We start from the raw sequence: 14,285 nt of genomic DNA, 5'->3' as shown, positions 1-14,285 counted from the left end.
TTACAAACTGTTGTCACCAGAGTTTTAGACAATGGGGGAGCCAAGGTAGCAGAGGAGCTCAATAAGAACTAGATCTATTCTACTCTGTAGTGTTGGTTTTAATAAATGAATGTGAAATACAGCAGGAACAATTTTAAATCGAGTCCATGTTTTAAAAACACCCTGTACTCCTCCCTTTGGACAGAAATGTTTATTATCAGCCTACTCCTAGTACTACACACTTAACACCAACTCTTACAAACTGCTGTCACTGGAGTTTGGGACAATTAAGAAGGCCAAGGTGGTAGAAGAGCTCAATGAGGAGACATCTGTTCTGTTACATAGTGTTTGCTTTAATAAATGAATGTTAAATACTCCTCACTTCGCACAGAAGCATTTATTTACTACATTTATATCCCGCCCTTCTCATCCCAAGAGTCCCCCAGCTCAAAGTGGGCATACTATCTCTTTACTATCAGTAGTAAGAACTAGTAGTAAAGCCAGGGTGCTAAACCATGGAATTAATGCAGAGTTTAAAATAACTTTACTACTAATAAGTACTTAATGCCGATGTTATCCTTGATGTTGATGAAATGATGTTCCCCCACCACCACCTCCATGCAAGTCTCACTCACCGGCCTTGACAGAGCAGTGGATGTGGGCCTTGGACTCGTAGTAGACCCAGTCGAAGCCAGCCTCCACAGCAAGGCGGGCCAACATGCCGTACTTGCTGCGGTCCCGATCTGAGGTGGTGATGTCCACGGCACGGCCCTCATAGTGGAGGGACTCCTCGGAGTGGTGCCCGTCCTCGTCCCAGCCCTCGGTCACACGCAGCTTCACCCCGGGCCACTGGTTCATCACTGAGATGGCCAAGGCATTTAGCTTGTCCTTGCACCGCTGCAGGGAAACAAGCACAAGGCAAGACACAGGGTTAGTCACTTACTACAGCCGGTAGGCTGAAAGGAATTGTGGGAGCTGAAGTCCAAAACACCCGGAGGACCAAAGTTTGCCCATTTACATTTACTATGAACTTACTACTTACAATTGACTACCAGCTCTTTCAGACAGTGCTCACTGTTGTTTTGGACCATGAAATAATGATAATAATAATAATAATAATAATAATAATAATAATAATAATAATAATAATAATCCTCTCTGCAGCTGGAGTCAGATTATGACATCATTACAACACGAGATAAAACACTATTAAAAGGCACACAAGATACACAGAGTTAAAATACAAGTTAAAATCCGTTGATAAATTGCAGACTAAAATTCACAGTATCAAACGGCATTAATTCCATGGTATAGCACCCTGACTTTAGAAGGAAACCCTCCAGAATCTGAGGAGATGCTACAGAAGTCCAGGCAGTGCATCTAGTAGTCTACACTGTAGAATGAATGCAGTTTGCCACACTTCAACTGCAATGGCTCAACCTTATGGAACCACAGGAGTTGTAGTTTTACACCTTCCTGTACACAGACCGCCCAGGATTCGGGTTCTCCAGTGTGTTATTTCTAGGGATCTCTTGAAATCAAGCGAGGAAGACAGTGAGAAAGATAGACAAGCTGAGTCTGAAGTTGGAGACGAAAGCAGTCAAAAAATTTGGCAAGTGGCATGTTTTTTTAATTATTATTATCATCCCAAAGTAGTTAACAACAACCCCTGCTTTCAAAGCAAGGGCACAGGAGATTGGCTTAGGACTGCTGCCTTTAAATCACCCTTAGGATCTCTCACAATTTTAGACAAGTCTTAAGGTGGAAGGTCCAATTGTTCTCCCCTCTAGAGACACTTTGTTCCACTACTTGTTCCCATAGTTCTCCACCTACCAGTATTATGGCCAATGTGACTGGGGATAAGGGAAGGTTTACTCCATCGTGTCTGTGGGAGGCTTCTAGGCCTTGGATGGAAGCCCCTAACTCTAAAGAAGAGATGTTGAAGCCATCAAGTGTTTTGAGAAGCTTTGCTGGCTCCCTTGTTTAGTGCAACATTTCCCATGCTAAAAAAAATTTGGGCACCTCCAAAGCTGATATCTTTTGGCGAGCCTTATCATTGTATTAATAAACCTAGTAAGGGATTGTAGAACAACTTTCTGTGGCTATTGGTTGAGTAAAGGAAGCAAGCAAACTTCTCCCTAGATGGCACAGCTTTAAAAATTGGTATTTTCCGACACTGTCAAATTAATGAAGTCTGACATAACTTCCATTACCTAAGTTCAATGCAATGGAGTCATGAGAGTTATAGTTTTACAAGCAGAGAAGCCAAAAAGTGTTGGTGCCTCAGAAAACTATAAATCCCAAGATTCTATAGCATGGAAAGTGGCGTCAAACTGCATTCATTCAGTAGTGTAGTGCAGATGTACCCTTAGACCAGGCATGGGCTCAGGACAACTGTTGCATCCAAGTTTGCCCCATATTTTTGTTGATCCCTTATATCTTCCCTCTCACCACTCAGTTTTTATAATTTTCAGTTTGTGCCACTAGCTACCAGTTCACTTTTATGCCCAGTTCAGCTCTAGTAGCCCCAATATCAGCTGTCTGCAAATGGTAGTGGGAAAATCTGCTCAATTTACTCTTCTTCTCCACCCAATACACACACCATTAATACCACAGTTTGGGTTGTGGGTCGGCCCTAGAACCGAATTCTGTGAGTCAAGCACTAAAAAAGTACTGAATACAGACCATCCTTTTCACCTTCCTATTTCCCAACCTCCTATTTATCTTTTGGGAACGTGAAGGAGACAAAAGTATGGTTTCCCACAAGTTAGCAAAACTTCGGAGCCAATGTTTTCTGTAGGTTTATTGAGGGTGTGCCTACATTGTAGAATCCATACAGTTTGATGCCACCTAATTCTGGAACTTGTAGTTTGATGAGGCACCTCTGATCTGTGGTAGAGAGACAGCTAAAGGCCTAATAAAACTACAACTCAGAAACAGGCCCTGGAAAAGATTAGCCCCAGAATAAAAGTGTTTACATCAGTCTGCCATCCATGTGCTCAGGAATGGAAAGGGAGGGGGGCAACATGACAACATTGCCCCTCCAAATATATTTTCCTTCATTCCACCAAATTTCTAATATTGGAAAGGGAGGAAGACACTGAATGGCATTCACATCTCAGAAATACGTTGGTTTGTCCCTTGCTAAACTGTATTTTTAAATGTTATACTGATTTTTTCATTTAGTGCAAGGCTAGACAATAGACATTTAGGGAGGCTTAGTCCTTGTGGGTGTACCAATGTTCTCATTCCTCACTGCCACCACTGCATAATAATTATTCGTGGCCCAGACCTCTTGGATTTCTTAGGAGTTGTAGAATGCATCTACAATGTAGAATGAATGCAGTTCGACACCACTTGAACTGCTGGCTCAATGCTATGGACTCATGGGAGTTGTAGCTTGGTGATGCACCAGCACTCTTTGGCAGAGAAGGTGAAAGACTTTGCAAAATACAACTCCATGCATAGCATTGAACCATGGTCCTTCCAGTAGCATCAAACTGCATTAGTTCCACAGTGTAGATGCTGCCCTAGTCTTCTTTTGGGGCGGGGGGGGGGGGGCACATCTGCATTCCAATTTTCCTTAAGTACAAAAGACTACCAGGAATTCCCACCCCCAATTCAGTAAAGAAAAAAGGAGGAAACAGAGAAAAAGACAATTCTGTTGTGTTATCTTTGTCACACTTGTAAAACTTTTTACTAAAGTACAGCAAACCTGATGTAGGGCTTTGGGTTTAGGACTCAGACTGGATCTAGAGCTGCTTTATATGGTCAGTATAAGACACATAATGTAGTTCAAACTACAAGGCTTTTATGGCCAGAATCACTAGGTTGCTATGAGTTATCCGGGCTGTATGGCCATGTTCCAGAAGCATTCTCTCCTGATGTCTTGCCCCTATCTATGGCAGGCATCCTCAGAGGTTGTGGGGTCTTTTTGGAAACTAGGCAAGTGGGGTTTATATATCTGTGAATATGAATGTGTGAATGTTGCAATTGGTCACCTTGATTAGCATTTAATGTTCTTTATTTACTGTCTATAAACTCTAAAATCAGGACAGTAAATAAAGAACAACACTCTGAAAACAGGGGACACCCAGGCATGAAACAATCAGGGCCAGCTAACACCTCCCATCAAAGGATTCCCTCAAGCAGGAATCAGCTAGGCCTTGAATTTGCAAGGCCATTAAATGCTAATCAAGGCGCTCAATTGCAACATTCACACCTGCCTCAAGCAGACAAGAGTTCTTTCTCCCACCTTAGACATTATTCCGCAGATATATAAACCCCACTTGCTTAGTTCCCAACAGACCTCACAACCTCTCAGGATGCCTGCCATAGATGTGGGTGAACTCTCAGGAAATAATGCTTCTGGAACATGGCCGTACAATCCGGAAAACTCACAGCAACCTAGTTCAAATTGCATTGCATGGTAGTGTAGATTTAACCCCAGCCTAAGAGTGCGTCTACCCTGTAGAATTAATTTCATATCTGGCCTACAATGTGAGAGGTTTTAAGTCATAAGTTTGAGTTTCTTGAGCCTGCTGCTTCCAGCTTTGTCACCAATGCCTTGGCCCCCTTTATCTCGTCTCCAGACATAAGGGAGTCTTTAAAAGGGAGCCTTGGAGCAGACGGGGAGGGGCACCGAGAAGCCGAAACATGGGCCGCTGTCACCTGTCGCAGGTTCCTTCTCTCTCTCTCCCTCCCTTTCCCAGTTGAATATTAACTCTCCACCGAGGAGGCATTCAAGCGCCGGGGCGGAAAGTGGACCCAGTCCAGCCTTGAGGTCGCTTTCTGGCCAAGACAGGAAAGAGGAAGGCGCGACCTTGAAGGAGGAGGTGGTGGTGGTGGTGATGGTGATGGTTGAGGCTGAGAGAGCGCGCCTTGGCCAAGGTCAACAGAGTCAGAAACCCGCTCCTAGCCCAGCCACGCTGGCCTCCAATCCCAGAGGGGGTGAAAGACACACCTTGGTCCGTGGGTTGCTATGAGATTTCCGGGATATATGGCCATTCCCAGAAGCATTCTCTCCTGACGTTTCGCCCACATCTATGGCAGGCATCCTCAGAGGTTGTGAGATCTGTTAGAAACTAGGCAAGTGAGGTTGATATATCTGTGAAAAGTCCAGGATGGGAGAAATAACTCTTGCCCGTTGGAGGCAGGAGTGAATGTTGCAATGAATCACCTTGATTCGCTTTGAAAAGCCTTGCAGCTTCGAGGCCTGGCTGCTTCCTACCTGGGGAATCCTTTATTGGGAGGTGTTAGCTGGCCCTGATTGTTTCTTGTCTGGAATCCCCCTGTTTTATTAGTGTTGTTCGACTTGTTCTTTATTTACTGTCCTGATTTTAGAGTTTATTAAATACTGGTGGGGAGATTTTGTTCATTTTCATGGTTTCCTCCTTTCTGCTGAAATTGTCCACCTGCTTGTGGATTTCAGTGGCTTCTCTGTGTAGTCTGACATGGTGGTTCTGAGAGTGGTCCAGCATTTATGTCTTCTCCAATAATATTCTGTATCCAGGTTGGTTCATCAAGTGCTGTGCTATGGCTGACTTCTCTGGTTGAGTTAGTCTGCAGTGCCTTTCATGTGCCTTGATTCGGGTTTGGGCATTGCTGCGTTTGGTGGTCCCTGTGTAGACTTGTCCACAGCTGCATGGTATACGGTAGACTCCTGCAGAGCTCTTGTCCTTTGCTGAACGTAGGGCAAGCTAACACCTCCCAACAAAGGATTTCTCCAGGCAGGAATCAGCCAAGACTTGAAGCTGCAAGGCCATGAAATGCTAATCGAGGTTATTAATTGCAACATTCACAATGGCCTCAAACAGACAAGAGATCTTTCCCCCACCCTGGACATTATTCCACAGATTATAAACCCCACTTGCCTAGTTTCCAACAGAGCTCACAACCTCTGAGGATGCCTGCCACAGATGTGGGCGAAACGTCGGGAGAGAATGCTTCTGGAACGTGGGCGAAATGCGATAAGAGAAGGCTTCTGGAACATGGCCACATAGCCCGGGAAACTCGCAGCAATTCCTGAGGTTTCCTCCACCCTTCCTCACGCGTGTGTCAAGAGGGAAGGCTTCCCCGGGAGTCGCGCGTGGCGTGGAAGCGGCCGGGCTTTTCCCCCTCCTTCCTCTCCTCTCTCGGAGGGAACTTGACAGAAGGTCAGAAGTTCAAGCGCTGCCAGCTAATGCGGCGGCGGAGGAGGAGGAGGAGGAGGAGGAGGGCAGCCGTGTAGAAGGAAGGAAGGACAGAAGGAGGAAAAGAAGGGGAGGTCTGGAACTGTGGGTCTCCTGGAGAGAAAATGCCTCCCTTCCTTGCTATTCCGAAAGAGAGAAGGCAAAGCACCGTCTCCACGCACGCCTGGCTTTCCGCGCGCCCTCTCCCCACGCGAGTTTCCCTCCCCTTCCTTTCTCCCTTCCTTCCTTAGGAGAGGGGCTTTTCCTAGGATCCCAGCAGCAGCCACGGCCTTCCTCCTGAGCCGCCTGGGCCTTCTTTCAAAAGGATACAAGCTGAAATCCTAGCCGTTTGCGATCGATACGCGAGGAGAGTAAGTGGAGCTGAAAATGCGGGAGAGGGGCTTGACTCGCCACCGCCGCCGCTGCCACCGCCGCACGAGGCTCAGCCTGAGCTCGCGTCTCGGCAGAAGAAGAGGAGGAGGAGGAGGGGAAGGAAGGGAGGAAGGAAGGAGAGAGAGAAGGAGAGAGAGAGACTGAGAGACAGAAGGAGAGGAGGACGGGGTTTCCAAGCAAGGGGCGCGACAGAGCCAACCAACACCAGCTTTGCCTAGGCTGCTGTGGGTTTTCCAAGCTGTATGGCCAATGTTCCAGATGCATTCTCTCCTGACGTTTCGCCCATATCTATGGCAGGCATCCCCAGAGGTTGTGAGGTCTGTTGGAAACTAGGCAAGTAGGGTTTATATATCTCTAGCGTGGAAAAAGAATTCTTGTCCGTTGGAGGTAAGTGTGGATGTTGCAATTGGCCACCTTGATTGGAATTGAAAAGCCTTGCAGCTTCAAAGCCATGCTGCCTAGGAGAATCCTTTGTTGAGATATGTTAGCTGGCCCTGATTGTTTCTTATCTGGAATTCTCTGTTTTCTGAGTGTTGTTCTTTATTTACTGTCTTGATTTTAGAGGGGTTTTTTTAATGCACATGCTTGAGGATTTCAATGACATGATGGTTTGTTAGAGTGGTCCAGCATTTCTGTGTTCTCACATAATATACTATGTCCAGGTTGGTTCATCAAGTGCTCTGCTATGGCTGATTTCTCGGGTTGAGAGAAGCCCTTGAAATCTACAAGCATGTGGGCAATTTCAACAGAAAGGAAGAAGCCATTAAAATGAACACAATCTGGCTACCCAATATTTTTAAACAACTCTCTAAAATCAGGACAGTAAATCAAGAGTAACGCTTAGAAAACGGGAATTCCAGGTAGGAAACAATCAGGGCCACCCAACAAAGGATTCTCCCAGGCAGGAAGCAGACATGCTTTGAAGCTGCAAGGCCTTTCAGTGTTAATCAAGGTGGCCAATTGCAACACTTTAAAGAGCAACACTCTGAAAACAGGGGAAGGCAAGATAGGCAACAATCAGGGCCAGCTAACACCTCCCAACAAAGGATTCTCCCAGACAGGAATCAGCCAGGCCTTGAAACTGCAAAGCTTTTCAATTCTAATCAAGGTGATTCATTGCAACATTAACAGGCAAGAGTTCTTTCTCCCACCCTGGTCCTTCCACATATATTAACCCCACTTGCCTAGTTTCAAATATACATCACAACCTCTGAGGATGCCTGCCATAGATGCGGGCGAAACGTCAGGAGGGAATGCTTCTGGAATACGGCTATGACAATCCGGAAAACTCACAGCAACCCAATGATTCCGGCCTTTTACCCTTGGCGCCCTTGTCTCGCTCTCGCCCCGTATTGGCGCCTTTTCCCTGCCGCTTTGGGGGCGGGATGGGGCCGGGGACCCTCCCCACGGCCCTGACCAGGACTCTGCCTCCTTTTGCCTCTCCCTCGCCCTTTGATTTTCGCTCTCCGTGGCGGCGAGGCGCGTGCCTCTCTTCTTTGCCTCCCTCCCCAGGTAACAGCCGGGAGATTTAAGGTGGTCGGGAGGAGATGTCTCTCTCTCTGTCTCGCTCTCTCTGTGTCTCTCTCTGCCTCCTCCTTCCCTCCTGGACGTGCGGGAAAGCAGGTGGAGGAGAAAGGAGAGAAGCAGACCCAACAGGAGGGGGTTAGGGCAAGCAGGGGGCTAGGGAAGCCTCCCCTCTGCCCCTTCCACATTCCCCACTCGGCCTCCTTGGTCTCCAGGAGAGACCCGAAGGTGGGGCTTAAATATATTAATAGCGGGAGGGAAGGAGGGAGGGGGGAAGAGGAAAGACTGTTGACCTATATTTGGAAAGAAGGAAGGAAGGATGCCAAGCTGGGCGGCAGGTAGTTTGGAGGAACTCCGGAACTGGGCGAAGAGGAGGAAGGCGAAGGAGGGATGAGGGAGGAATATCCCCACCAGAAGGAAGAGGAAAAGAACGATGGACACCTTGGACCCGCTTCCTATTTCTAGCCCAGCCTTAGAGCTAAAGCAGACGCCTCGGTGGACTCATTCATATAGAGGCGCACACAGAGAGAGTCCTCCGTCTGAGCTCTTCTCTCTCTTATTATAAACATAATAATCAAGGAGGGCTTCCGGGAAACACCAGCCAAGCCCTCCCGACAGATGGCCATCCAGCCTTTGCTGAAAAAGATGGGAGTCTGGCGGAGAAGGAGACTCCAGTAGCAACAGCATAGTCCACTGCTGAAGAGCTCTAGCCCTCAGGCCGTTGTAGTTGGCTCTCTTTTCCTGCCAATTGAATCCCCGGCTCCATTGTGTCTTGCAAGGACCTCATCACACTAGAGCATGAATCCACTTTAAATCTGGTTTCTGCCTCCTGCAGAATTCTGTGGTTTGTCGTTTGGTGAGGCCCAGGACCTGGCTGGCTGAGCTGTTTAAAGCCCCTTGCCTAAAGTGGATCCAAGCTCAAGTGTGATGAGATAAATGGTCTTTAAAGCAGCAGAAAACAAGCTGGTCCCTTTCTCCTCAATGTGGCATCCTTTCAAATACTTAAATCTGGCTCTCCTGTCCCTTTCTTTCAGCCTTCTCTGGCACCACGAGATGCAAAGCCACCCTTAAGAAATGGGGCCACAAAGTGGAGTCCACGACATGAGTGTGGAGAAGAGCAAACCACAGACCACCTCACAACCTCTGAGGATGCCTGCCATAGATGTTGGCGAAAGGTCAGGAGAGAATACTTCTGGAACATGGCCACACAGCCCGAAAGACATACAACCACCCCACAGACCACCTATTTACAATGCAGCCTGAGCCCTGCCACATGCACAATGGAGAACCTTCTTATAGCAACACCAGAGTCACTCCAAGTGGTCAAAGGACATTTAGCATAATGCCAAGTTAACTTTGTGTTTTTAAATACATAACAGCTTCTGATATGATAAATAAATAAATAACTTTCTCTTTTGCAAGCTAAACACCCCCAGCTCCTTAAGCTGCTTCTCAGAGGGATCCATCATCCCCAAACCTTTGATCATTTTGGCCACCCATCCCTTGTCCATCTCCTTCTTGCTCAGAACTGGACACAGGGTTATCCTTCCAGGTAAAGACCCCTGACCGGGCGTGGTGGAGGCTCCTTCTTTGGAGGCTTTTAAGCAGAGGCTGGATGGCCATCTGTCAGGGGTGCTTTGAATGCCATTTCCTGCTTCTTAGCAGGGGGTTGGACTGGATGGCCCATGAGGTCTCTTCCAACTCTACTATTCTATGATTCTATGATTTTGCAAGCTAAACACCCCCAGCTCCTTAAGCTGCTTTTGGCTACCCATCTCTTGTCCATCTCCTTCTTGCTCAGAACTGGACACAGGGTTATCCTTCCAGGTAAAGACCACCGACCAAGGCAGAATAGGACAAGACTATGAGTTCAACCCACCCTGACACTATCTATTTCCCTCTGGGTGCAGCCTAGAATGGCACTGGCCTTTTTTCACTGCCTCATCCCACTCTTGGCTCATGTGCAGCTTGTGGTCCACTAAGGCTCCCTCCAGGTGTTTTGGACTTCCTAACAGCCTCAGGAAAAGCCCTTTCCCTGTCAGCCACTTAAGAGGAAAGGAAAGAAAAGGAAGCAGGCGTCTTGGAGGATTCATTCACGCACAGAGTCCTCCGTCTGAGCTCTTCTCCTTCTCTCTCTCTCCTCCATTGAAGTGATGCAATGCTGGTTAAGTTACTCGTCCCTCCCTCCCCCCGGCCTTTGGTGGGAAAGCAAAGCAGGTCTAATGGGGGAGCATCCTTAAAGGGAAATCGATCTCTGAATGCTCGGCTGGGCGCAGTGGCCCACGAGGGGATGGCGACCGCGTTTCTGAGGAAAAGGAGGGAAGGGGAGGGAGGAGGGAGGCGTCGGTTGCCAGAGAGGCTCCTCTCGTCACCCGTGCCTTCTCCTTCCCCTTCTCCTTCTGGGCCTCTGGACCTCAAGGGAGCCTGGCCAGGAAGCGCAAGGTGCACGAAGGAAGGAAGGGAGGGAGGGAGGGAGGGAGGGAGGGAGGGAGGGAGGGAGGGAGGGAAAGAAAGAAAGAGGACGCCGCGTGGAGTGGGCTCCCCTCGGATCCTGGGAGAGAGGAGGGAAAGGGAAGGGGGAAGGCAGAGGCAGTCAGAACCGGCTAAACCAACCCACCGACCAACCAAGTGGCAGGGAAGGGCATCGGGGTGGCGCGAGTGTCACCCCACGCCCGCCACGCGAGTCTCTGCGCCTCCCTCGCCATCCCAGGCAAAGGCAGGCACGGCAGGCATTAAGGCACGCAGGTGGGGAGCCTCCCTCCCTCCCTTCTATCCTCCTCCTCCTCTCCTCCTCCTTGCAGCACTTCTCCCTCCTGCAAAGTTAGTGGGGACCCCCAAGACCCACCTGAATGGGGAAACTGCTAAGCTCAAAAATGACCCTCAGTTGGGGCGATTCCACCATCAGCACAGCAGAGCACCAGAAGTAAAGTTCATAACCAGCAGCTCTGTCTCTAGACTGGCTTCTCGCTGAGGACTGGAAACTTGATGACAGGAGAGACTTAGGCAGCTCAGGGATGAAACCCAACAGAAACCCATTCTGACTGGCCTGGGCTGTCGGATGGAGAGGGTCAAGGACCAGGAAGGGGGAGGCTGTGGGGATGCTCCAGTGGGGAAGTCAAGCGAGAAAAAGGGCCCTAAATGCACGTCTGAATGGGGTGGAGGGGTAGGAAACTCTTTCTCGGACTGGCCTGGGAAAAGGCGAGCCAGAGAGGGCCAAGGGCCACTTGGACCTGCCGCAGGTGCAAAGGCAAGCTAGAAAGGGGGCCAAGACCCGCCCCAGCCGCAGAGGAAGGTCTGAATGGGGGGCAAAACCCTCTCTCTGACTGACTGGGGTCCCAAACGCACCTCGACCATAGAATCATAGAATCCTAGAGCTGGAAGAGACCTCGTGGGCCATCCAGTCCAACCCCATTCTACCAAGAAGCAGGAACATGGCATTTAAAGCACCCCCGACAGATGGCCATCCAGCCTCTGTTGCAAAGCCTCCAAAGAAGGAGCCTCCACCACACCCCAGGGCAGAGAGTTCTCTGTCACAGTGAGGAAGTTCTTCCTAATGCTCAGGTGGAATCTCCTTTCTTTCCTGTTGTCTGAAGCCATTGTTCCTCGCCCTAGTCTCCAGGGCAGCAGAAAACAAGCTTGTTCCTCACTCGCTATGACTTTCCCTCACATATTTATACATGGCTCTCATCATTTCTCCTCTCAGCCTTCCCTTCTGAAGGCGAAACATGCCCAGCTCTTTAAGCCGCTCCTCATAGGGCTTGTTGAGGAGCCACGGTAGCGCAATAGGTTAAACCCTTGTGTCGGCTGGACTGCTGACCTGAATGTTGCGGGTTCGAATCCGCGAGACGGGGTGAGCTTCCGTCTGTCAGCTCTAGCTTGCAGGGACATGAGAGAAGCCTCCCAGCAGGATGGCATCACATCCCCTGGGCAACGTCTCTGTAGACGGCCAAAAAGAAACTAGGGCTTGTTCTCCAGATCCTTGATCCTTTCAGTCGCCCTCCTCTGGAAACCTTCCAGCTTGGTCACCAGTTTCAGGTGAACACCAGAAAGGAGAGAGAGGGAAGCAGGTGGAGGCCTGCACGGGAGGGAGGGAGGGAGGGCTCCCACTGACCTGGGTCATGAGCCGGTCCGCGCCGGTGTTCTCCTCATCCTTGAAGATGATGTCCGGGTTGTAGTTGGGGGTGAGCTCCTTGAAGCGCTCCGAGCTGCGGCTGATCTTGCCCTCGTAGCGCCCGGAGGCGCCCAGCGTCTTCTCGGCCACGTTGGGGATGAACTGCTTGTAGGCCAAGGGCGTGAGCTTCTTGGGGTGCCGCCGCTTCCCGAAGCCCCTCCCGGGCCCGCACGCCAGGCTGGAGGGGCAGAGGAGCAGCAGGAGCAGCAGCGCCGGAGCCCGACACCACCGCCCCGCGCCCCACGGCACACGCATCCCGGCCCCGGAGGAGGAGGAAGAGGCGAGGAGGAGGAGGAGGAGGAAGGAGAGGAGGCTGCGCGCCTCCGCCTCCCCCCGAGAAGCAACTCCCGGAGGCTCGGGGATCGCGCTGCGCCTCTGCGATGGTGCGATGCCTCTCTCTCTCTCTCTCTCTCTCTCTCTCTCTCTCTCTCGCCTCGGCTTCCTCCTTCGCGTCCGATCCTTTGCGTGGCAGGTGCGGGAGTGGACGGGACGCCCCGGGGAGGAAGAGGAGGAGGAAGAGAGGGAAGGCCAAGGGAGCCACGCGTCTCGGGTGGGGAGGGAAGGAAACAGGGAAGGAAGGAAAAGGAAGGAAGGAAGGCGGGGAGCCGTTCGCTCTCACTCTCTTTCTGTCCCTCCCTCCCTTCTCTCTCTCTCTCTCTCCTTTTCTCGCTCGTGGGTCTCTGCGCTGTGTGCGAAGGAGCCTGCCTTTAGTTGGGATATTATAGCTGCCAGGGCTGCGCGCTGATTGGACGAGGCGGGAGGAGGCGTTAACCCTCGAGGAGGCCAACAACAACAACAACAACCACAACAAGGAGGTGATGAAGAGGAAGGTGCACCCGCAACAAGAGGCGCCCCCCAACAAGGCTGCCTTGCTTTCTTTCTTTCTTTCTCTCTGTCCTTCCCTCCATCCGCTCTGAAACTTTTCTCCTTTTTCTAGGGCAAGAGGAGCAAGCAGATGCTGGTCGGGAGGAGGAGGAGGAGGAAGGCGTGGAAGGGGAGCCAGCCGCTGAGCCAGGCACCTGACAGAGTTTGGGGATTAGGAGAACAGAAACGTCTCTTTCGATTTTGAGGGCCTGTCTGTCTATCCCTCCCTGCGTGTTATATAGGGATGCACGGATATATCCGCACCTGAGCAGCGTGGACTCTGGAGACCAGGGGAAGGCAAGGGCAAAAATCTTTCTGAACAAATCTTCCTCCGAGTAGGTTGGCTTTAGGTCTACCCCTCTCTCTTTTTCTCTCTTACTCTGACCTAAATGCCCTAAAGGCACCAGATCCCACCTGATCTTGGAAAGAGGCAGGGTTAGTACTTGGAGGGGACACCACCAGGGAGTATCAGGGGCTTTGGGATGTATTTCAGAGGAAGGAACGAGCAAAAAAAAAAAAAAAAACCTATGGGGTCACCATAGGCCGGGCGGTGGCGCAGGCTGGTTAGCAGCCAGCTGCAACTAATCACTCATGAGTTCGAGGCCAGCCCGTGCCTGCGTCTGTCTCTGTTCTATGTTATGGCATTGAATGTTTGCCTTATATGTGTGCAATGTGATCCGCCCTGAGTCCCCTTTGGGGTGAGAAGGGCGGAATATATATAAATAAATAATAAGTCAACAGGTGTCTTGAAGGCACACACTTACTTATCTATCTATCTATTTCTCTATGACAGTGGTTCTCAACCTGTGGATCCCCAGATATTTTGGCCTACAACTCCCAGAAATCCAGTTTACCAGCGGTTAGGATTTCTGGGAGTTGAAGGCCAAAATATCTGGGGACCCACAGGCTGCGAAGATTAGTGGTTCCCAACCTTTGGGCCTCCAGTTGTTTTGGACTTCAGCTGCCACAGTTCTAACAGCTGGGATTTCTGGGAGTTGAAGTCCAAAACAACTGGAGGCCCAAAGGTTGGGAACCACTAATCTTCGCAGCCTGTGGGTCCCCAGATATTTTGGCCTTCAACTCCCAGAAATCCCAGCTGTTAGAACTGTGGCAGCTGAAGTCCAAAACACCTGGAGGCCCAAAAGTTGGGATCTAGTGGTGTAGATGCCCTCTTAGGCTAGGTT

At 50.1% G+C, this 14,285-nt stretch overlaps 1 protein-coding gene and 2 long non-coding RNA genes across 3 annotated transcripts in view; 2 read left to right on the top strand and 1 right to left on the bottom strand.

Moving 5' to 3' along the window:
* shh (sonic hedgehog signaling molecule) overlaps positions 1-12,492 on the bottom strand; it is a 32,029-nt gene extending 19,537 nt beyond the window's left edge. The window contains exons 1-2 of the mRNA XM_003221928.4: positions 12,178-12,492; positions 615-876 (exon numbers count right to left, since the gene is read on the bottom strand). Coding sequence (XP_003221976.1) covers positions 615-876; positions 12,178-12,492 — 577 coding nt within the window. The remainder of the gene's footprint in view (positions 1-614; positions 877-12,177) is intronic.
* LOC134299972 (uncharacterized) lies at positions 6,183-9,482 on the top strand. The gene is made up of 2 exons (XR_010007230.1): positions 6,183-6,520; positions 9,101-9,482. It is a non-coding gene; the product is annotated as an uncharacterized LOC134299972 (long non-coding RNA).
* On the top strand, positions 12,493-14,021 carry LOC134299973 (uncharacterized). Its single transcript, XR_010007231.1, has 3 exons — positions 12,493-12,620; positions 12,935-13,052; positions 13,175-14,021. It is a non-coding gene; the product is annotated as an uncharacterized LOC134299973 (long non-coding RNA).
* The last annotated feature ends 264 nt before the right edge of the window (positions 14,022-14,285 follow it).

This window comes from Anolis carolinensis, chromosome 6 (genome assembly GCF_035594765.1).
Source record: "Anolis carolinensis isolate JA03-04 chromosome 6, rAnoCar3.1.pri, whole genome shotgun sequence".
Classification (NCBI taxonomy): Eukaryota; Metazoa; Chordata; class Lepidosauria; order Squamata; family Dactyloidae; genus Anolis; species Anolis carolinensis.
This window is presented reverse-complemented; position numbering and strand designations above follow the sequence as displayed.